Source organism: Numenius arquata, chromosome 1 (assembly GCF_964106895.1).
Source record: "Numenius arquata chromosome 1, bNumArq3.hap1.1, whole genome shotgun sequence".
NCBI classification, from domain to species: Eukaryota; Metazoa; Chordata; class Aves; order Charadriiformes; family Scolopacidae; genus Numenius; species Numenius arquata.
This window is the reverse complement of record NC_133576.1, coordinates 57316772-57340107: the sequence shown is the minus strand read 5'-3', so window position 1 is coordinate 57340107 and position 23336 is coordinate 57316772. Positions and strand designations below refer to the sequence as shown.

Genomic DNA, 23336 nt, shown 5'->3' with positions numbered 1-23336 from the left:
CAGGAAAGACATTGAGGTGCTGGAGCGTGTCCAGAGGAGAGCCACCAAGCTGGTGAGGGGTCTGGAGAACAAGTCCTATGAGGAGAGGCTGAGGGAACTGGGCATGTTTAGTTTGGAGAAGAGGAGGCTGAGGGGAGACCTCATTGCCCTCTACAACTACCTGAAAGGAAACTGTAGAGAGGCGGGGGTTGGCCTCTTCTCCCAAGGGAATAACGACAGGACCAGAGGAAATGGTCTGAAGTTGCGGCAGGGGAGGTTTAGATTAGATATTAGGAAGAATTACTTTACTGAGAGAGTGGTCAAGCACTGGAACAGCCTGCCCAGGGAGGTGGTGGAGTCACCATCCCTGGAGGTATTTAAGAAACGTGTAGACGTGGCTCTTCAGGGCATGCTCTAGTGCCCGGGATTGTTGGTTTGTGGTGGGGTGTTGTGTGTGGGGTTTAGTTGATGGATGCTGCTTGCTTTTTTTTTTTTTTTTTTTTTTTTTTTTTTTTTTTTTTGGGGGGGGTGTTGTTGTTTGTTTGGTTTTGTGTTGTGTTTTTTTGTTTGTTTGTGTGTTTTTGTGTTTTGTTTGTTTTTTTTTTTTTTTTTTTTTTAATGTGGTTGGACTCGATGATCTCAAAGGTCCCTTCCAACCACTAAGATTCTGTGATTCTGTGATTCTGTGATCTAAGGGATTAGATAGTGATTGTAAAGAGCTGGGAAGAGTGTTTTGAGGGAAGAATGGAGATCCGTTGTAGCAGTATCATGACAGATACCAGCCTTGTGATTGAAGACTGTTGCAAGCAAAACTAAATTAAGGAGAAGAGTTTATCACTGAGGTTAAAGAATGAAACTTTAAAAGATCCTGTGAAGCTGAACTAACCATGGTCAGTGACTTGTGCCTGGATATTGCAACTCTTGAGTATATACGTTGTGGGATTTAAGGGTTTAGTATTTAAGGTAGTGAATCAAATGGCAGGCTGACTGCAAGACTGGGCCCTTCTGACACTGCTTCCAAGTTAAAAAGCAATGGTATGTGATGCCAGGTCAGCAAGGCTATGCTCCAGTTACTGCCTCCCTGTACTTTGCTCTGGGGAGGTCCTGGGTCAGAACCCAGCTGTTCCCTCCTCAAATGGCACCACCAAGCAGACTCTCCTAAGCTGCTACAGAGCACAATGTGCACTTTGGGCAGTGCTGCAGCCAACACTTGGACCATCCAGAGTATCTTCCAGAACTGTTAAAATATATGCAGTCTCCCCAGTGCTCTCCCTGGAAGGTTGGTGCTCTTTGTACAGCAGCTTGGCCAAAGCACAGCAGCCATACAGGGTGGTGAAAGCAGCCCTGGTGTTCTGGTCGCATGGGCTGCTGGTGTGTTGGTAGTACAGGCGGGTCCTTCACCATGGACCAGCAGCCTGGTCCCTTGCATATGGCCTTATTTTGGGAGGGTGGTTCACAGGGGGCTGCAAGATTGTGCCACGGGCCATGCTGTGCTAGCACGTGTTCACTGTGCGGTCGTGTGGCAAAGCTCATCAGCCCCTTGAGAGTGTGCCTCATTAGCATACATGCATACTGCTTTGCAATTTAAACAAGCGTAAGAAGCAACATTCAAGGCGATTTGTGTTGAAAACTCATTCGCTGATGTCAGCGTGGGTATGTACGTATATACATAACTCCATTTCCAGACTGCAGTAAGAGTCAACTGAGTATTTGAGTTAATTCACTGCATCAGTTTAAGATACTCATTTTTAGAGATAATTATTTGTATTCTGCTTAAAAACTGTCACATCGCTGCTGGGATGAATTTTTGTCAGCAGGCAAGACCCTTGAGTGTCAGCTTTTCTCTTTCACTTGCATTTTCATGTTCATATACAAATACACATGCATATATAAAAAAAAGATAGAGATATAATATCAAATTAAATTGTATTAAAATATAAATAAATACATGATTATGTAGCTTTTATCCACATAACTAGAAAGCTTCAGTTTATGTAACTTCTTGACTTCAGGATCTACTTTGGTATCTCTGTGGCGTAGGGAGCCCTTGTGTTTGTTAGGATACTGGCTTTGCAAGTGATTACCCAGATATGAAAGTGGTCTTTGGTTATTTTGTAGAGTTGTGAGGAAGTTTGCTCTTTAATAGCACAGGCTTTTGACTGTGAGAATACAATGGTCTTTATATTTCAGAAAGCTCAGAAATCTTGCTTCAGGGTCATCTTGTGTTTCTTAGAAATAAAATGTCATTTCAGTAACCTAACCAATACAATTTTATAATCTTATTAAATGTCTGATTTTTAGGATTTTCTTGTTTGTGGTCCTTGAATGTATGTGCAGAGTAAGGATAAATCTAGGAGGAGATTATTTCCTAAGCAATTATATTGGTTTTTTTGCTTTTTAGATTTTTCTGCTGCATTGGAGATGATAATAGTAGGAATATTATAGTAATAATTAAATAGATGTAAAAATGTAGAGGGTATACAGCACAAAATGTAAAAAAAAACCCCAACAAAAACCCAAAAAAAGCAATGTCAGCCATTTTATTTTTAATTTTTAATTTGATTTTCAGCAGTTAAACTTTCAGACCTCTTCTGCCTTATCTCTGCGCTCTCCTCCTTGAGACATTCTTACCATAACTGCCAATAACTTGCAGATTACTGTGCTGCCTTTGTAGTCACATAATGTTCTTGGGGGAACAGCTGGATCTTCTGCTCCGTTCCTAGGTTCTTGCAAAGTGGCAGGATGTTCTGAAAAATAAGGATTTTTTTTATGGCTAGGTTGAAAATGAAGAAGAATCTGTAGCATGAATGCCCACTCGTGAAGCACAGACAGTGCTACCTGACTACGTCACAATTGTTTGACTGGTTTTGCTCCATTTCTTCACTGTCTGGGTCTTAGACACGCAGGGCAAAGCTCTCAATTACTTTCTTTCAGGGCCCTGTTATTTTGATCCTGTGTTATCCAAGATTAATGGACTAGAAATTCTCTTCTTAAAACTGATTTGAGAATGATTTTGACTTGATTTTTCTTTTTTGTTCAACTGATGTTTTTATGTTCAGAATTAATACATTGAATGAGTATCGTTTGGAAGGTCAGTAATTCATCTCCCATTCATCTCCCTCTGTGGGAGATGCAGTAATTCACTGTTGCAATTTAATTTGTAGCTTGGCTACTTGAGGAAATATAGTTTAGATACTTGATCACTACATTAAAAATATATTATCAGTGCAATCAGTTATGCATTATCTCCATGTCTTTATCTCTTTCCACCAATCATCCATTCAGGCTGCTTAATTTAATTTCAGAAGAACATTTTTGCTGTGACTGCTGAATTACAGTACTGCAATACAATGGAAACTGGTCTTGAATGCATCCATAAAGAAAATAATGGCAGGAGACAGGTCACCTGAATACTAGGCTTTGCTAAACCTTCAAAACACACGGAGACTGCTAATGTTATGCTTGAGAATGACAAGGGTGACTGCTTTTTATTAACTGAGGAGGTTTTGTCTTCCCATATTTTTTCTTGAGCTGTTGTCTCCCACTCTCTTCTGTCTTTTCCTTTTTTTTTTTTTCCATTTCCATTCCTCTGGCTCTTTTCCATAAGCTTTCTCACTGCCAAAAGCTTAAAGATAAGACACAAAATTTCGCACTATATACATAAAATGACTGGCTGGGGCTGCTCTAAACTCCCTCAGAAGTGTCATGCTGGCAGTTCATTGAAATTTGTGAGAGTCATTCCATAGATTCAAGTGTGCACTGAATTAGGCCTTTAGTCTGATGATCTCTAGAGTGTCAGGGCTAGCTAGGGATGTGAAGTGTTTTGTTTAAACAATTTCAGAGTCCTCAAGCCGTATTTTTGCTATGTTACTTCCCCAGAAGCGTTAGGGAATCCCATGTGCAACTTTATAAAATAGATCTCATTGCCCTTTACTCTGGGCTTGGCCTTCTTGAGTTACTGACTTGAGACTTTGGTTGCTTTTTTTTTTAATGTCTACAAAATCCATGTTTCTGAATTTTTATTTTTATTTTTAGACCCAATGGATTGTAACATCTTCCATGCTCACTGGAAAAAAACAGCATCACCTAATATTTAGGGAAGCTTGGGGTTTCTGACATTTGCTTTATTGTTGTTTTGGGTGCAGAGTAGAATTTTTTCCTGGTTCCTTGTTGTGAGCTACACAGCAGAAGTTACAGGAACAAGACATGCCTGTATTAAAAGTTGCTGCTGAAATATAGAAAAGCTAAGGAATACGTCTGGGGAGCAGTTCCCTGTTTTCCCATCAGAGGCCTGAACGGGCCTCCAGCAGACACATGCTGATGAAACTTGTTTTTCCCATCTCAGTGACTGCCTCTTGACAGAAACATGAGGATTAACTTCTTCATTTTGAGGGTGGCAGAGCACTGGAACAGGCTGCTCAGAGAGGTGGTGGAGTCTCCGTCTCTGGAGACATTCAGAACCCACCTGGACATGTTCCTGTGCAACCTGCTCTAGGTGGACCTGCTCTGGCAGAGGGGTTGGACTAGGTGATCTCCAGAGGTCCCTTCCAACCCCATGTGATTTTGTGATTCTGTGAAAAAGAGTAGTCCAAGGGTCGCCCACCTCAGCCAGAAGACTTAGGTGCAGAACTACTGGGCTCTGCAGTACGGCTTGAGTTTTGGCTAGCGAGGCTGTTCTGACGGGGACCGACTCCTGTGAAGGGGCTGGAGAAGGTTTCCTCAACCCTCACACAGGTGTTACACCCATAAAGAAAAGAAAACAGAATGACATTGCTCTGTTGCAAGGAGTCTCTCCTTACATACAGTCCTTAGTTCCTTGTGAATCACTGCTGAAGCGCTTCTCAAACCGATTTCAGGTGTGGAACTGCTGTACCTTGAAACGCAGAGTTACAGTTGTCTTTTTGAAGGTCCTTTATGCTTCTTTATTTTGCAAAGCAAATTGTGGTGCGAGGGAGAGTATCGCCTTTATTTGTGTTGGTCTGCATTCTTAAATATGGCTGTGGCAATGTGGGTGCCATGCCAATCAGTATAATAAATACGTCTTCTTTCTTTAAGAAGGCACCAGCTGAAGAGGTACCTGATAACTCTGCCCTGTTACAAGATGCAAAGAAAGAGGACAAACAAGGTATTCAAATAAATCACTCCTCCCCACCGCCTCCTACCTCCCCCCCCCTTATGGGTTAAGTTCTGTGTGTTGTTAGTAATTCCATATTTTTGCTGACAGAAGCAATGGTATTTTTAATTTCTAAGCTGGCTATGTGTTGCTATAGATTTAAAAGGAAGACATTGCTTTTGTTGAAGCTGAGATGACGACAAATATTGGATGTGTTTGCTTCAAAGTTAGTTCTATCGTACGTGAATGGTATAAAATGCACCTTCTAAAGTATGTCTAGTCCTAAGACAATTAATTAAAACTTCTTATTTTAACAAAGTTGAAATTGTTGTTATCAGGAATTTTTTAAGAGTAAAGACTAGATTGTGCCAAATGTTGGATTTCCCTTTTTGCAGGAAATAGCAACACTTCAAAATTAGTTTTTATTCCTATAAAAAAAAAAAAAAAGCAGCAATATTTTCTTGCAAAACGAAAGTTTTGGATGAAGTGGATTGAAAACACTCAATTCATTTATTTCACTTGAAATCTGTCAGCAGCAAGCCATGTGAAACTGATGGTTTTTCTTTTTCCATTCAGCAGCTACTAGGGCTTCCAGAATGGGCGATAATGGGTGCTGGATCATCACACACTCACTCCCTGTTATATGCCCTTTCCTTGACCTTTCAAGTTCTTGCTTGCTGTCCCTCAGCTGTGGAAACAAAACAGTTGTGGGTATTTTGTTGCCTTATTCTCAGAGCTGTGGATTATGCATTTATTAAAAAAAAAAAAGAGAGAGAGATATTGACCTCACAAGCTGTCCACGTGCTGAGGTTGCATCAGAGCTATGAGACAAAGTAGTCCACATTCCTGAATCCCCTTCCACACTCAGGTTTGACCGAGTTTGGCAGATTCCCAGCATCCTTCGTTCAAAAATAGGTTGTCAGATTTGATGGGTGTTTGTAAAACATTTTGACAGGTCAGCGTAATCCAAGAAATTCATGTTTTGTTGACAAGGTTTGTTTTGTTGTAAAATTCATAATGGGCAGGAGCAGGACTTGAACCTTGAAGGTTATTGCTTTCATATGTCTAGGGCAGATTTACCTCTTACTTGGGGAATCGTTTTTTCTTCCCTGTGTAGGTGAAAAACTTGTGCTTTGCTCTTGGTAGCTGAAATGTTATATCGGATGGGAAGATGCAGACCTTCAGGGCTGAAGATTTGCTATATTTATGACACAGATTCCTACCTTTTCAGCCAAAGAACAAATGCTCTTGTTCTACCATTTATTGCTATTCTGACAGATGAGACAGCAGATTGCTCTCCTGACTGGGGACATCTCCCCAGAAGTCAAGAACCTGTAGTTCAGGACTGTAGAAGCAAATTTTCCTGCATTTTCAAAACTATGCAAGCAAATTAGCTCCACTCCGTCAGGTTATAATATAGTTAAATGTGGAAGATAATGTAAATAGAGCTGGATCACTAGAACCAGACTTTTCCCACATGTTTTATTTGATAAAGGCAGATGGAGATGAAAGACTTCATTCCAAGTGGTCATTTGTAATACTGTGTTTTACAGTACATTAAAATAGGCCACAATGCATTAAGAATGCCTTAAGAAACTCATTAATAAAGGATGTGTTGGCATCAGTGGAAGAGGGGAATGAACACAAAGGTTGAGATTTCCTAAATTTTAACCCTGGCTGTGTCGGTGCCGTATGATGTTCCCTGGGGGAGTTTGGTGAGGGTGCAGTGGTCAGAAGCAGCCAGTCTCTCATACATCCTGGCTTTCCAGGTTTGTAACTTGAGGGGAGATGAGTCCCAGCTCTGCCAGGTGTCACCAGATGCTGCCTCTATGAGCGCGAGCACTACATCTCTTGAGATAGGAGTCCGTGGATTTAGACACCAACACACTCTCTCCTGCACCCACCTTCTCAAAATTTGGGATTATTTGATGTTCTGGGCACAGGCCTTTCTGGTTTTGACTCTTGTCCTCTTAAAAATTGTTACTTTTGTGAGTTCTTGGGTGTTCTGAGGGTATTTGGCTATTTCTGTATTCTAGTATGTTTAGCATTATTAGACGTTCTAACCGGTACAGTTTAGATGCTCCTGTCTCAGAGCTGATACTTGTAGATTTTACCTGCGTATACTTAAAGTAACTTTCATTGTTGTTTTTTTTGTTTGTTTGTTTGTTTTATTAAGCTCTTAAAGTAAGCGCTGCTCTCAAAACAATACCAAAGGAATTTCAGCACTTGACTGTGAAAACAGGTAAGAAGAAAAAAATTGGTGTGTTACTTCCATTAGAATTTTGATCAAATATTTTTTGTATCACAGTAAGCCTAAATTACTGTAACTTGATTAATTTTTTTAAGATCCTTTTGCTCTTAACTGTTTTATTGCTAAAACTAGCTTTTACCTATAATGACTATTACTTGCAAGATTAATCTTAATTAGTACTTCAGGTTGTCAAAAGGTTTTTTTTTGCTTTCTTTCGCTTGTTCTTAGCAGATTTGCATTTTCCATACGTGGGAAATGTTTTTAATCTAGCATTTTATAAGGAGTCTGAATCTTGTTTTTTTTGTACTACAAACAAGATGTCAGAGCACTAATATTGTACCTCTTGATAAAAGCTCTTCTCAAGTATTAAATAAGTATTCAGTAACTATTCTGAAATGGCCTGTTTCTATGTAAAAACTGAGCTTTCATATTTTCAGTCAAAGAGCTTAAGGGTCAATAGCCTTTCGGAAGCACAGACCTTGTGGCACTTAACAGCATTGAAGTAACCTTTTGATTTGAGGGGCGTTTCTTTGTTGAAACCACCCCTGATTTTTCTCTCTGCAGCTCCAACATACACTCCTTGTTCCTATCACACTGGAAAATGTTATTTCTGGAACGGCATGTCTCAAAATTGCTTAAATGCTCCAGAAACTTCCCATGCATTCAGTTCAGTTCATCAGACCTCCCTTGCCTTCCTCTCTGTTAATCTTCTTCCTAGAGTGGTAGGAGTGTTTGCAAGCCCTTCCTGGTCCCAATCAAGCTCGAATCTGGACTTGCTTTCATTTTCTTTTGCATAAATGTTTTTACTCATGAAGATATCCTTGATTAAGAAAACTGACCCCATGTGTCTGTCACAGCAGTTTTGTCTTATAGCTCGATTTATTCATGGCTGCTCAACAGCTGCATGCCTCATTTCCCAACTCTTTTTTTTCCTGGCTTCTTCCCAAACACTTGGCAGCTGCCAGATTTCCTATCTTCAGCTCCTATTCTCAAATGATTGCTTCTTCTCCTTTTCACACACACACACACTCTTACACTTCCCTCTCCGGGGAAGAGGAGGGTGGTTGTGAGATTTTCAGTTCTGTCCTCTTCCCCAACACTGCACCCCAGGCAGTTTTATTTTCATCTCAGCACTCCATCTTCGCTACACTTAAGAAAAAAAAAAACTATTGTCACCTGCACTTCTTCTGTGCCACTGTCCTCTGTCCCCCATGTCCTTCATCTCCAAGTCAGGGAGGTCTTCTGGATGCTGCTGTTCTCCTCTAGCAGCGTTGCTGTATTTGTATACCAGGGGAGACGATGGCAGAGTTTCACCCCATCGTTGTGACTCCTGTTACTGCAGGGGTTCCACCCTCGCTGTCCTACCCATTGAGGGTTTGAGCAGCACGTTCTCAGGTTGCAGGTTACAATTGATGTTAGAAGTAAAAACGTTTATCTACGCAGTGGGCTAGATACAGCCCAGTAATTGAGTGGTTATTTCGGAATTGGTCATCATTCTTGAAAGGTCATTATAGTCATTAACCTTCAGGATGAAAACTCCGTTGGGATGAAGCGGGAGGAATTTTACATCCTTCTTCGGTTATCCATTTAGGCTATTTATGGAAATTCAGGAAAGATGATACTGCCGTGGTTCGTTATGGGAAGGTTTTCTTTGCCATCAGGAGGACTAGAAATTTGCAGTCATTAAAAAGTTTATATACTCAGCATCCCCAAATATCTGGCCAGTTTATTTAGGCTCCTAAGTGCGAGATCATTGTTGGCCTTAGACATTTAAAGGATTAAGGGCCAAATCTGTGAGCATTTAAATTGTTCATTTCTGCATAGGCCGCCAATAAGAGGTAATAGATGAGTCAGTGTGAGTGATTTAAACTATTGGGGAGTTCTTTGGTTTTTCCTTAGCAGTGTAGAGTACTTGCACCTTTTATGATTCAGTTTTCCACCCAATAATCAGCCTGTAAAGCAAGGAGGCACCAGGTGAGTATAAGCCATCAGGCTACAGCCAAAAGTTACTTAGCCTGCATTGTTAGAAATGTTTAAGGCAGAGGGGAATGAAGGCAGTTAAACACCCAAAATGGGAACCTTCACATTCTCCTGTGATGTGAATGAATAAATAAGAGTTCATAATCGTATATGATTTTGATTAGTGCAGACCAAGCTGTTCAGTTCATCAGGTTGTACTACTCCAGGAATTGTACAAACTTTTAAATAATAAATGTAATTAATTTACTTAACAGCTTTAATTTTATATCAGCTTCATATAAGTTAGGCTTACGTATCCACAGCAATAGAAATAGGGAAAGTTCATGAACTGGATAGTTTTCTGTCATCTTGAATGATTATGTGGTGTGCGTGTATAAACCTGCACCTCAAACACCAAGTACACACAGACTGAGTGTACCAAAGTAACTGCACAATTTACATGCACATTATGTGGAAATCCTGTCAAAATTATTTGTATGTCGTAATAACAAACTACCTGCCTTATAATATTTTTATATTATACTTTTTTTGAAAGGTAGAGCTGTGTCTGGGTATTGTGTAATTGTAGCCTTGAATTTCTTGATTTTTCAAAAGCTAAAAGAAAATCCTTGCAATAGTATTCTATTGCTATCATTTTTTATTAGTAGTCATTTCGGGGTTCTCTCTTCCTTGTATGCTTTCCTGTTTACCTCAACAAGATGTCCTCAGACAGTTTGAGTGACAGTTTTACCTGTAGATTTTTAGAAGAAAGACTTTATAAGAAGTATGAACAGAATTATGGTCTCCATAAAAGAAGGAAAATTTGAAGGTTCTTAAACATGGCTTAGCTTGGAAAGGATTTATACTTCCTATTTCTAAGTGGCATGTATTTAATAATTGTGCATGTAATTTAATAATTGGCAATTTCAGCATTGGAAAAATTGGGTCATATGGCTGTGGGGAAGCAGTTTCTAAAGTTATATTCTCTGGGAGTTTGACACAGAGAGAGAGAGAGGAGGATTATCACCACTGCATATTTTAATAATAATTCTCTCTCTCCCCCTTAGTTGCTAGGAAGAGTTTGTTGCACTGAAAACTGGAATGACTGTGAACCAGTTTGGCAGTGACAATAATCTACTAGAACTTGGTTTATAAGTGGGTTTTTGTGTTGCTGCCAGCTACATTTGGGTTTATTCCATCCAAAGCACCAACTAGCATTGCATGACCTTTAAAGCAGTTTCCTCTATGAAGAAATAGTGTGTGGCTATACATGTGCCATATGCTGCTGTTTGTCTTCTGTAAGCTTAAAGCCTCCTATGGAGGGTATAGGCAGTAGTACAATGCAAGCCATTATAAAGTCAGTATTTGCCAGCTGCTACCACAGGTAGCTCCGGCTCTGTGTTTTGGAGGTCTGTCGTATTCTCAGGTAGTGCTGTAGGGTAGCTGGTGGTAAGTGTCTGACTTCGGAGTAGGCATATATCTGGAGGAAGCTAGAAACTCTTAAGAATTGTTTTTTCTTTTTCCCCAACCTACTTGCTTAAGTGTTGTACCTTGATTAGCAAAATAATGGGAAAAGTAGGAGGATTCACTTTGTGTGTGCATTGGGATCATTGATGCTGCTGCAGTACCTTGAGGATGTCTCAGTGGGCTGAATTTGAAAGCAGTCACACAGATAGGTTTTCTCAAAATTATCTGATGTTAGTAAGGAGAGTAACAGAAAAGTCACAAAAAGACTATGTAAACCAAGGAACAGCCTCGAGGAATTACCCAGAGAAGGTAAGTCAGCACTGTTCTTTTCCTATCACATAAAACCTGCGTGTGGCAGGATATTTGGAATTCATCCAAATAAAAGAAACTGACTTTTACATTGATAGAAGTGTGTTTGATCAACACTTAGCCTTTAAAGCTTTTTACTGTCGAATACCTTCCCTTCCCAGTGTCAAAGTGGTCTCAACCTGATGTGTTAATTTTTTTTAAAGTGTGGTAGTAAGAAAATGTACATTTATACTGATTAGTTAAAGTATTTAGGAAGGACATAAACCTTCATGCTTTGGGAAGCTGGGCAATGAATGAATTAGGGTTAAGGTGCTTTCTGTGGAAAGTTTACGGTATTCCTTATGTTGCTTTGTCACAGCTACATCCAGGAGCACAGGTCAGAGCTGTCAGACCTATCGCTTTTTCTGTATTCTGGTAACCAAATTAAAAGGTGAAGGTCTGGCTACTTGTGGGCTTTTGAATTCTTAGGACATTCAAACACTACAAAAACAAAAAGGAAGGAGAAGCGAAAATCAGTCCCCATTGCTCATGCGAGATGAGCACACTCTCACATCCACATTTGCAGCAATCACATTTTTAATGAACACTGATCCTTCAGCTAAAGGCATTTATTTAAAATATAATGGTTTAGTCGTTCTTTTTTCTTTTCTGTTTCAGCTGCTCAGGAATCTAATGCACTTAGAGCCAGACCACGGTCCAGGTACTGCTTTCCTTTCTATTTCAGAAGTTCCTCTGGTGTTAGACACAAGGTACAAGAACCCCTGTTGCATTTTTACATTTTTTTTTTAATTGGTGTTGTGCTGGAAGTCCAGCTCAGATAAAAGACAGATTCACTAGGAGAGATCTGTAAGCTATAGACCCTACGTAAGTACTGCCTACAGCCCTGTGATCTCTGGTCATAAGGCACTGGGACTTTTTGCCTGTCTGTCCAGTCCCGCAGCCTCATCGGGGTGGTGACTTCCTCCAGCCCTGCCCCAGAGGTGTCGTGGTGGGACGGTGGGGACCACCCTGTTTGCGGGAGAACATTCTCAGCGATTTTGTGCTGTTGAAACCTGCACAGGGGTTGCATATGGAGGGAGACACTGCACGCTCCCGCAGAAACAGCAATTGTAGCTCAGCTCTCAGATGTGGGTGAGTGAATCTTTCCCTTGGTGTGCCTGTACTTGACTATGGCTGGTTGGTGTGTGATGGAAGGACTTACAGACTTACAATTTGTGTGCTAGAAATGCCACCTGCTGAATTTGGATGTATGAAAAAAAAAAAAGGGAAACCTATGCCAGAAAATATGGCATAAATATGGCATAAATATGTCTATAAATGGATTTCTTGTTGAGTTTGGCTGTTCACCATTCTGGTGTGTAGCCATCTCACGTATTCACCTTCAAACTTTTTTTTTTTTTGGGGTGCTAGTTAGAGGGCTTCATTTCTTTTTCTTAGGTAATAAGAGTATAATGAGGAGCTCCCTCCTTACAAGCTTGTCAAAGCCTGCTAATGAGAGGGGATCGGCTATAAGCATGATGAATGAAGATTGAAATCCTCTGTTCTTAGGACCTGTGTCCAGGAAGGCTGAACTGGCTTGTGTGCTGTTTTTCTGCTGCTAGCCAAAGCTTTTTAGTTTTCATACTATTTTAAATTTTCTTGCTGTGTTACTGAATCATAAATCACAAATATGCAAAAGATGTGTGAAAAGTATTTTATGCAAAAATGCAGAAAATAGCAAATGCTTAAACAAGTTTGAAAAAAGTCATTTGAAAGTCACGCAGGACTACTGGGTCACATCTGACCGTCTCACATCTGCCTGTATGTCACTACTTCAGTGCAGAAGTTGAGGCTAAAGATTCCGGAGCACATCGTTGAACTCAGTCCTTCTGCTGTGCTTGTCCTGCGTAGCCTGGAGGGCTCTATAACCTTGAGGGTCTCTGTCTTCAGGTGTGACTGACCACCAGAGCCTACGTTTTGAGTCCGTTACAGCTCTCAGCTCTAGAGCCTGGCTTTCTAGCCTAAGGTGTGCAGATTCTTAGGACATTCACATGCTGACTCCTACCTGACTTTTAGCTGCCAGGTCTGCCTGCTGCAAGCAACAATTCACTGTCGCAGGGCTCTGTGTTGCTGGGGCAGGCATATTTTTGCCTGGTAGCTGCTATCTTACTTCATCTTTTAAAAAAAGTTTAAAATCTCAAACTGTTAGGTTGAGAAATTTCAATGCAAGAAAAATATACGCCGCATAACATGGAAAGTAAAAGTACAAAACCTTAAGATCCTGGTTCAAAGCTTTCCCATTTATTTCAGGGTGGTTGCGTTAGGTCCGATACGGTAAGGTTATGGAATTGAAAACTCCACCAAGTCAAAAAAATCAGCATCAACAGAGGTTTTTGTGTCACATGTAAATTTTGAAGCAATTGTGGCTTTCACTCCTGTATTTATTTTAGTTTACATCAGAAACATAGGATCAGCATTGCCAAATGTCTGTCCCGCTAAAGAGCTGTTTTCTAACAACAGCCTGTTTGGCAAAAAACCGACCCGTTTCCCATTAGTGGGAGATATTTCAGTTCTACTCAAATGTATTTTTGGTCTTGCCTGTCATGCGTAATGTGTTACAGTAAGTGTAACATCTCACATTGTCAGTGCTCATTTTGAACAAAGCTCTTGGTCTTGCAGAAAAACTGGTAACTACAACAGCTGAAAAATATTGGACACTATTCAGCAAAATCAAATTTCTGAGCAAATGCCCTGCATTGGGATTAATGGGTTGTGGATGGGCCTAGAAAGATGTGCCGAGACATGTGTTTGACCAGTGTTGGTCACATTGGAGCCGTTCAGGTTTTCTGGATTTTGCGGAATTTGGTGACTCTTTGCTATGGAAAAAGTATTCTGATAGTTAGAATATTATAAATTACTAAATGTGTACTTACAAGAGGTAAGTTGAAGCTGTACCTGTATAGACATTACCCTCGCAGTTGGGAAAGGCAACAGGAACTGCAAGGGTGGGAAATTTTTTTTACTCGGGTTTATTCAAAATAGTTGCTTAATTTATCCTGTTGACTGTTGAAGTTATGAAAGAAGGCCTGAAGCTGTGATATAAAAGGCCTTAAAAAATGCTAGCCCTGTAAGCATGACCTGTTCCTCTCCCCCGGCGTGTTAAGTCCCTCTGTTGCCAAATAAATTTGTTTTGTTATAAGGGGGAACTCGTAGTCATTAGGGCAAGGAATTTCTATCATGAACCCCAGTTCTGGTCAGTGTATTTTCAGGTACTATTCACTGTAGTTGTTTAAAATGAATTTCTGAAATATTTTCTGCTTTCTCCCCCCACCTTCTTCCTTAGGTCTTACTCTAGCACATCAATAGAAGATGCTATGAAAAAGGGAGAAGAGCCCCCTACTCCACCTCCAAGGCCACAGAAATCACATTCCAGAGCTTCCTCTTTGGATCTGAACAAAATATTTCAACAAAACACACAAGGTAAAGTTTGCTTTCTTTCCCTCTTTTGAGACCATTTAGGTTAGCTGCATACTTGGCAACTTGATCTGTTTGCACAAATGCTTGACAGTATGTGCATATGCTTGCCTTTGCTATAGACAGCAATACACTACAGAACAGAAGAAGTTGCACTTTCTTGCATTACATCGGCATCGAGGGGAAAAAATCACTATTGCTGTAATTAAGGCGATTATAATGTTTTCTGGCACGATAATGGGAAGCTTAACATATGGTAGTCTGTCATCACTGACTGTTTATAAGTAGTCTGGCTATTTAGGCAATTCTCATCAGTAACTGCAATATATTTGATTTTTATTACTATTTATTTTTTGTAGTTCAGAAGCAGGAAGAAAAGCCTTAGTGTTTAAACTGGGAGAAAGTAAAATTTCTCGTCTGCAAACATTTTTGATGTTAAAGTCTTCCATATGCGTGGGGGCAATTAGAAACCATTCTTTGAGTAAAGAAAAAGGGTAACTTCATTCGACACGGGTGCGTGTTGAGGGGGAGAGAAAGAAAATGTATAATAGTAGCTAGAACGAACTGAAAGAAAACGGCTCTCCAGCGCCTTAGTGTTTGAGCATTCCTTTTGCCTCGCAGAGTGAGAGGTGGAAAGCAGAGCTGTTTGTTCAGGGCAGCAGTCACCCAGCATCGCTGTGCTTTAGCAGCGTCCTTGAACCAGACCAGAGCTTTATGTGGAGCACACCAATCATCTGACTCAAGGACTAGGTTAAACATGGTCATGTTTATGCTTCACAAGAAAGCCAAGGTTTGACTGTGTCAAGGAATGTTTTAACTGGGCTCTCTAATGTGGTTGTTGGAGTAGAAAAGAAAGAGTTTCACCTCTTGCTATATATGGGACTTTTTTTTTTTTTTATGCAAACACCAGACAGAATTCAAGAGTTCTGCTATGTGTGCTGAACCCTGAAACTCATTAGGAATAAACATTTTTTTTTTCTGCCTTACACAGAGAAGCAATTCCTGATATTTGACCGTGGTGCTTGTTTAGGGATCTGTTGCCTCAGATTTTGATTTCATTATACATCAAAATAAACCCCTGAACAGAGCCAAGTACACATTTTCTAAGGCAGCAAATCCTCTCAGAGTCCAGATAAAAACGTATAACTGGAAGGAAATAAACTTAAATTTAAGTTTCTCTTGGAACACAAATGAAAGGAGTATGTAAATTCTCCAAGAAGTCATTCTGTGAATGAAAAGTAACATCTTGCTTTTGGAATGGATCATTTTGAAAGTCATGATTACTTTTGAAGTAACATAATGATTTCTTCTGAGCAACTTAACAAACTGATAGTTACAGCAAGTACAGGAAAGGATAACTTGTCCTATCAATACTTTTTTGAGGGTTTCCTCACTGGAAATGAGGCAACTAAGGTTAGGCAGTTGATTGCTTGCAAAAAAAGAAAGTGCTTTGAACATCCTAAAATGGTTCATCATATTCAGTTCAAATTTATGGCTATTAATAGTTGGAAGGAAGATTGGCTCTAGGTTGACAAAACCTGAAGTATAGTGTGCTACCAAATTGCAGAAATGTAGAAGGTCGCTCAGAGGCTCAGCTTCTTCCCCTACTTGCAGGGTGTTGGCTAGTAATTTTTTGCTCTCTTGAATGTCCCTTGGTGGCAATGCTAAATATTTGTGCTAGTCATCTTCCTCTAATGGAGCTGTTCTATTTTCTGTCAAAAATGTAAATACTCACTGTGAAAGAATAAGGAGGAATTTGGAGCCTTGGAGGATTTAAGGAAGAACTTGTTAAACAATTTGTAGCCCACCTTTGAAGAAGGCTTCCAGTTCAAATAAATCTGCATCATCAGAAGGAAGGGATTAAATCCACCCATCTCAGTGCACCCAAATACCATGGTGCATTTACCTTGCTCTGTTTCAAAGTAAAATGTCTGCATTGGAAGTTGTATTTTCAGTTCTTCGCTCTATGAAGAGACACGTGCATGCTCTTTCCTATCATTAAGCCCTGAATAGTTATTATTCTGCAACATCCTATTGATAATGCGGTTTTATACAGCTGCTTTCTTTTCTTCCACGTCTCTTGTTTGGATCGCTTCACTTTTTTTCATCCTCTTCCCTACGGATTGGTAGAAACCCCAGTCTCATCATTTTCAGATAACCCTTTTTCATCTAGAGACAGTTCTTCCTCAGGGAGTGGTCGTTGTTTCAGGGCCAAACTCTTAACTGAGGTGCACTTTGCACTTTTTAGAAAGGCGGTTTGTAGGAGAGCAGGGAGGATTGAGCACCGTCGCTTTAAACCAAAGAGCCTCTCCGAAAAGGAAGTCTGTGTGTGTGTGTGTTTGTGTGAAGTAAATTGCACACAGTCGCAAAATAACAAGCTGTATTCCTATTTCTGCTGACAGTCTAAAAATGAAGTTAGAATAGTTTCCATCTGCCATCAGAAGATACAGTTACAAATTTACAATATAGATGACGTAGTGGCAATGTGCTATTTAGGTTTCTTGGCTATTGGGACAATACAGCCTGGCATAAGTATTGAACCCAATGTGTTTCTATCCACAAGTTACTTGACTCCTTTCTGACCTAATGTACTCTTAACTGAATTTTTACTTTACATTTTCTCCCTGCCTTCCTTCCTTCCTAGGTTTTCAAAAATAGTCTCATCATTGTAGTTGAGCCACAAAAGTTAGCTGGAAGGACCATCCCTTCTAGCACCGCTGTATTTGCCTAGTGTCAGTAGAGAAAATCAGACTCTAAAACTGGCAATTTTAATAGCTTTCAGGGTATATCCTATTTCATTAGAGTAATCCCATTTTGTTATATTAGTTTTTGTCCTACTAGTTCTTCTTCAGAAATAATCCTGGTATTGTGAGTTTGGTGAATAATCTGATCCACCAGCAAAGGGATGCTCAATACTATTGAGTTTTATTTTCAGTTCTTCGTTGGTCAGGTTGATCCATAGGTATCACTTCTTTAATTGTAAAGCCATCAGTGGTTTGGAGCATCTTTTTGTTCATTTTTCAAGTGCAGAAAAAGAAAAATCTCTTTTATTCAGGAAAATTCAGCCAGACTGTGGCAGATCCTTGTTGTGGGCACTGGTTTGCTGGGGGCTGTTCTTGTATGTTTTTCATTTACTGCTGCTATATTATGTTTGCCACTCATCTTATGATGCCCCTCTCCTGGCAAGTACACATGGATGAAATTTATCCCTGTTGACTAGGGTGCCCAGCCATGCACTAGGCATGAAACTGTGCTTTAAAATTGTTGAGTTGGGACATGACTGCTCTTGAAGGAGGCACCTTCATTCATACTCCATAGCTACACTCCTCTGGGACACTGTAATTGGGATTACCCAGGAAAAACATAGAAACCCAAGAGAACTTACTGAAAGGCCCCCACCTTCTTCAGATCTACCATAATTATGGAACTGCTCTAGACAGGCATTTTAATAATTTAATATACACAAGAGGATTATAGCTCTATCTGTATCTCTCTGTGTGTATATGTAGATGTATTTAAAAAAAAAAACAAACCACCACTACCTTTTATTTCTGTTCATTGAGGCCATGATTTGAGATGACAGTAATTTTGGAGGGCACTGGAGATGTGGCAAGCTATAGGGATGTATTTTATTGTGTACTAACCTATTTTTCTCAGCTGTGACCCCAAGAATATGTCATGGTTGGGAAAACATGTATGGTAGAATGGCCTTAATTATTGCTAAGCAAACCTCAGGAAGTTCAACTTTGGAGTTATTAAATAGTGGCATCAGTGAAGCATCATGCCTGTTGACAGAACTGTTTTTCTCCCCCTAAAACTGTCATGGATGCCGCTGGTTTTTGCTTGGCTTTGAAGGATGCATGTTTTCTCAAGCTTTGCACAAACAAGTGCAGTGCAAAGTTTCGTTGCTTTGATGCAGAGTATTTTCAAAACGCCGCTAATCCCTGCAGAGTTTTTTCCCACAATATCAGGGCTGCTAGTGAATTTAACTAAAGAAAAATGATTGCATACCAGGTCATCCTGTGAGCCCATATGTGAATTTCTGTTAAGAGATGTTAAGAGACAGAAATCTCTTTTTTTTTTTTTTTTCTTTTTAAATCATGTAGTCTTTGTGTTTGCATCTGAGAAAAATTTAGTACTGCTAGATTCTCAATGTATTTCTTTTTGTTGAGTGTGTATAATCTCTGGCATTTGGCCTGTGTACATATTAAGAAAATACTTGGCTGGGTTTTATGCATTTCTGGAAAGACAGCAGCAGGTCTTAAGTACAAACAAAAGTGTCAGTTTAAATGCATACATGACCTGGTTTACATCTTCATTTCTTCTGTAACCCACAGTCTAGTCATATACAAGACAAGAGCTCCCAGAGTAAGATCTGGGAGCAGGTGGTCTGCAAAGCTTTCCTGTGCTGTTCACAAAGACCATTTCCAGAATTAGCTGCTCTTTTGAACTCCTCCTGCTCTCTTCTGTCTGTCCCACGATCTGGGCAACAGAGCAGGTATCAAGGAGGCCAAAATTGCCACAGCTTGGAGCCCAGCAGTCCTGCAGCAAGGCCCCCAGACACCTTTTACCCTCGACTGCAGCAGTAGGCAAGGGTCCGCCTTGGGATAACTCTGGGAATGGGGCAAGTTTCAGCTTAAGTAGTAAAATCCAAAAATGTACTCACTCTTTTCTGGCCTTTTGCTTGGTTATGTTTTCTGCCTGTGACAACTAATAAAGAATTTACTTCTGGGGAATTATAGGTAATGACAGCACTCTGGGTCTTGTTAGACTGATACAGATGCCTCTGAAATACATTGCCCATTCAGTTTCTTTTCTGAATTCTATAACTTCTTTTAATTAACAGTTCTGTAGAACAAAGGATACTTGTTTGGAAAAGAGAATTTGCTTTGAGGAAACAGCATAATTGTCATAAACAGTGTAGTTTCATGCTGATATATGGAAGAAAGATTGAATGTCTCTATGTAATTAATCAAAACAGCCATATAACTATTTACGAATGAATTTTTGACTGAAGGTTTTCAACACTTGTTTGCTTTTGAAATTTGCCTCCTGCTGTGGCTGTCCCTGCGGTGAAGAACGCGTGGAATGCGGGCACCGTTTCTTATGTGGGCTTGCAAGGAAATACTTACTGTAACCTGCATTCGCTCCTTCGGGGGTGCTGGTTTTAGCCAGCAATGCTAGGCTAGCGTTTTTGGGTTTTTTCTCTCTTTCAAAATGTGAGGTGTTAAGTACTACATTCGGTAAGGGGGAAGCACACTAGCATTGTATTGTAAGTGCGGTGTTTTCTGTTATGGATGATGTTTTCCTAACTACAGTCAGATCTGTAACCTCCACTTATCTCTGCTGGGCTAGTGGTGGCTGCCAAAGAAGAAAATGTCCCCTCTGCACTCAGTGTAGTGTTCATAGAAAAGGAACAGGGGAACAGGTTTATTGGTGTAGATCAGCATTCCCATAACTGATATAAATGTGGCCCCACATCACTTCTGTATTCTTCCATATATACGTTTCCCACGCAGTTTTAAGTGATGCTTCTGTCATAAGACTCAGTCCGTGCAAACTTCTTTTCTGTACCCTTTCATTTTCGTTAATGCTAAAAGAAGGCTGGTGTTCAGCATCACAGCTTATCCTCTTTTCATACCTTTGAAGAGAAAGGCTCTTCGTTACTTCCTTTACTTCATCAGACCTTCATTACTTCACCCAATTAGCATAACCTTTACCTTGGTGAGTTTTATTTGCCAGTTGTGGAGATTTCTGAATAGTAAGAGTGTGTTGGACTGTCTTTGGTTTTTCATATTTGCCCAACCACAACCAAATTTTATCTATTTCTGAATGTTTTCAGTCCATGTGTCAAATAAAACAGTTCTGTAATTGTGTAGAAAAGAAGATTTTGAGAATTAAAATGATCGTTGCATCATTGTCATACACATTTTGATGCAAACTAGTCCAAATAGTTCCCCTAATACTGTTTCCAGCTGTTTTCAGCAATCTGTTCTCAACTACATCATATTTTTAGCTTAGTGAGCCAAATGCAGATGACTTTCTCTTTTGGGCACATGGAACTGGGGACTAAAAAACCTGCCAAACTTGACCTAGATAAGTATGATTACTGCATTATCTTCTGTATTCTTTTGTGCTTAATTGTATTTGCTAGAAAATATCTGTATCTACTGAAGTTAGCTGTCTGCAAGTCTTAGTTACTGAAGGCAAGCTATTAAGGGGGTTTGCAGGGGTTTACGTTGTTTGTGTTACCATAAATACAGATTTCTCAACTAACTTTTTGGTTCAAAGCTGAAGTGACAAGGGGAACTTAGAATAGTAATGTCCCTTTTTATGCTGAATTTAGGTCACAGTGAATTTAATTAATTAATTAATTTTCAGGACCCCTTCCTCTCATTGCTCTTGTATTGGTCTCGGTTTAGTAAAACCCAGCAACTTTCTTGAGTAATAGGGCTGGATGTTACTCATGCTATAGTACTATGCTGTCTGGCGTGTTACCATGTTGTGTTTATTAATCAGACCAAAACATTAAATTAGGAAGGTGACAATTCTGAAAGACCTTTATTTTAGGTGACTGATAATAGCAAGTACCATCAGTAAAATATACCATTATGTACCAAAAATGTACCACAGTGTACAAGAGCTCTAATGTTGCCACCTTCATCGAGTTGAGAGTGCAGATTCAAGTTAACATCTTTGGTTGTAAAAACAATTATGGTTTAAATTAAAAGTGTCTTTTACACATAAACCAAAGACGACACAAAATTGAGCTACTATTCATACTGTTCTCCGGCACTGTGTTACTGCAATGAAAATACTGTAAAATGCTTTCTTAACATAAATGCGGTGAAACCATTTTGTTGAAGCAGAGAAGAGATTTTTCTTCTTTTGCGACTCAGCTTCTGATCTGTTGCTGGAGCTGCTGTGTCCTTCTAGTCCTGTTCCCCTTCAGAATATATGTGATCACTGAACTGAGCTTATTCTGAATAAAATATGAATGTCTTCCCTCTGATTTGAATGGGAGAATTTTATGCCTCTCAGCCTTTTAGAATTTTTTTTTATGAAGGATTTATGTGTTTACAACCATGTAACTTTGCCCAACTAGACACGGACATAATTAAGGTTGAATGGACTGGAGAAAATGGTGTGGACATAAAAGGATGAATGGTTATTATATGATAGGAATCTGATGAGGTAACTTCTTTCTGCATTTTTAGATGTTTAAATTTTTATGTCTATCTCTAAGGGCTGAGTCTGGAGAGTACTGGTGTACAAAATGGGGTAAATCTTACCAGCCTTTCAAGTCTTAACTGTTTCTTGGCAATTTGTGTAAATAGGACTTCCATTAGAAAGAATTATTGAAACAGATCCTTGGATAAATAGGTATTTCACAACCACCCTGCTAGAATCGTTCATTAAATTTACATTCCTGGCTACAGCTTTAAATTTTTTTTCTTGTTGTAAGTTTTTGCAGACATAGTAGTGACAACTAATAAATCAGATCTCTTGAAAAACAGTTATTTCACAATCACCTTACTAATGCTGTTGTCAGGAATGTAAAGAAATGAAGGAGTGCAGAGAATGGTGTCAGTATTATGGGATATCCAAGTACCAATTTCAGTGAACAAGAAGGGAAGTTTTGTAAGACAGAGGTAACCAGAAACCAGCTTATACACAGAACTTTTCTGTGGTCTGCCTTTGGCAGCAGAAGCAGGAAAAGTATCTCAAAAGAATCTCTCCAAAAAAACATCAGAGTGGAAGGGTGAAAATGCCAACTTCCCAAACTACCTAAGGAACCGAAGCCTTAGGTAGTTTGGGGAACTGAAGAATAATTTATTCTATTGGCTTATCTTTTTCAAACTGTTTTCAGTATTGCAGATTCTTTGCTTCCTGATAAAATTAATCGGTTTGTCTTGTGTTAAACCTGATCTGGGAGCCCAGCACTCTGAAGCAGCATAAACTCATGTAAGCCTACTGTGCAACCAACCTCTCCCTTCATCCATCAGTGGGGGTCCTGCTGTGGGCTGGCCCGTAGCATCCACTTGAAAAATACCAAACACATCAGCCACCCAGACTCTACTGAGGAACCCTATCAGAGTTTTCATGCAATTGAAGTCCTTGGATAGTCCCCACGCAATTGCAGAAGCTGGGGGAGGGGGGGTGGTGGTGGTGAAGCAGAACAGAAGCAAGAACCTGCATTTAGACCCTCTAGGTCTGGGGCAGGCTGGATATAGGCTGGGTTTGGTTAGGACTGCACTGTCTGCATTATTGGAAAAACACAGGATTCTTTCTCCCTTTGGGAATGGTGACCGAAATACTTGGAGCAGCCAAGCTCTGGGTGCCCTCTTGGTCATGGGATGAAAAGCGTGTAGGGTTTTGACATGAGATGAGGTCAGCCTCCTTTGGTAGGCAGTTCCTAGTTTCACTATGGCTAGAAAAGTACAAAATGGCCCTTGACCCAGGAAAACCACCATTCCTTCAGGACAACACTTATGTACCTATTCAATTCAGATGAGAAAAAGGAGTATGATTTTTTTCAGCCAAAGCTTTAACTTGTCAGAGGTGATACCCAGGGTCAGGTGATAGGCAGGTAAAACCAAGAAGGAAGAGAGCTGCAAAGAACAGGAATGAAATAAATACCTGACATGGAAATGTTTCAGGAAATGTAGTTTTATATGCTGCTGTTCCAGTATTAATTAATTAAAAAAAAAAATAGCGTGCATCCAGCAGCTCAGTGTATTATGGCAGTTTCCTTCAGTGCTGAGAAACAAGAGGACAAGTGACTGTCATGGGGTGGGAGAGGTG

At 39.9% G+C, this 23336-nt stretch overlaps 1 protein-coding gene across 1 annotated transcript in view; it reads left to right on the top strand.

The window, feature by feature from the left end:
- REPS2 (RALBP1 associated Eps domain containing 2) overlaps nucleotides 1-23336 on the top strand; it is a 107574-nt gene that overhangs the window by 58094 nt on the left and 26144 nt on the right. Inside the window, exons 10-13 of the mRNA XM_074151593.1 lie at nucleotides 5035-5104; nucleotides 7269-7334; nucleotides 11736-11778; nucleotides 14401-14537. Coding sequence (XP_074007694.1) covers nucleotides 5035-5104; nucleotides 7269-7334; nucleotides 11736-11778; nucleotides 14401-14537 — 316 coding nt within the window. The remainder of the gene's footprint in view (nucleotides 1-5034; nucleotides 5105-7268; nucleotides 7335-11735; nucleotides 11779-14400; nucleotides 14538-23336) is intronic.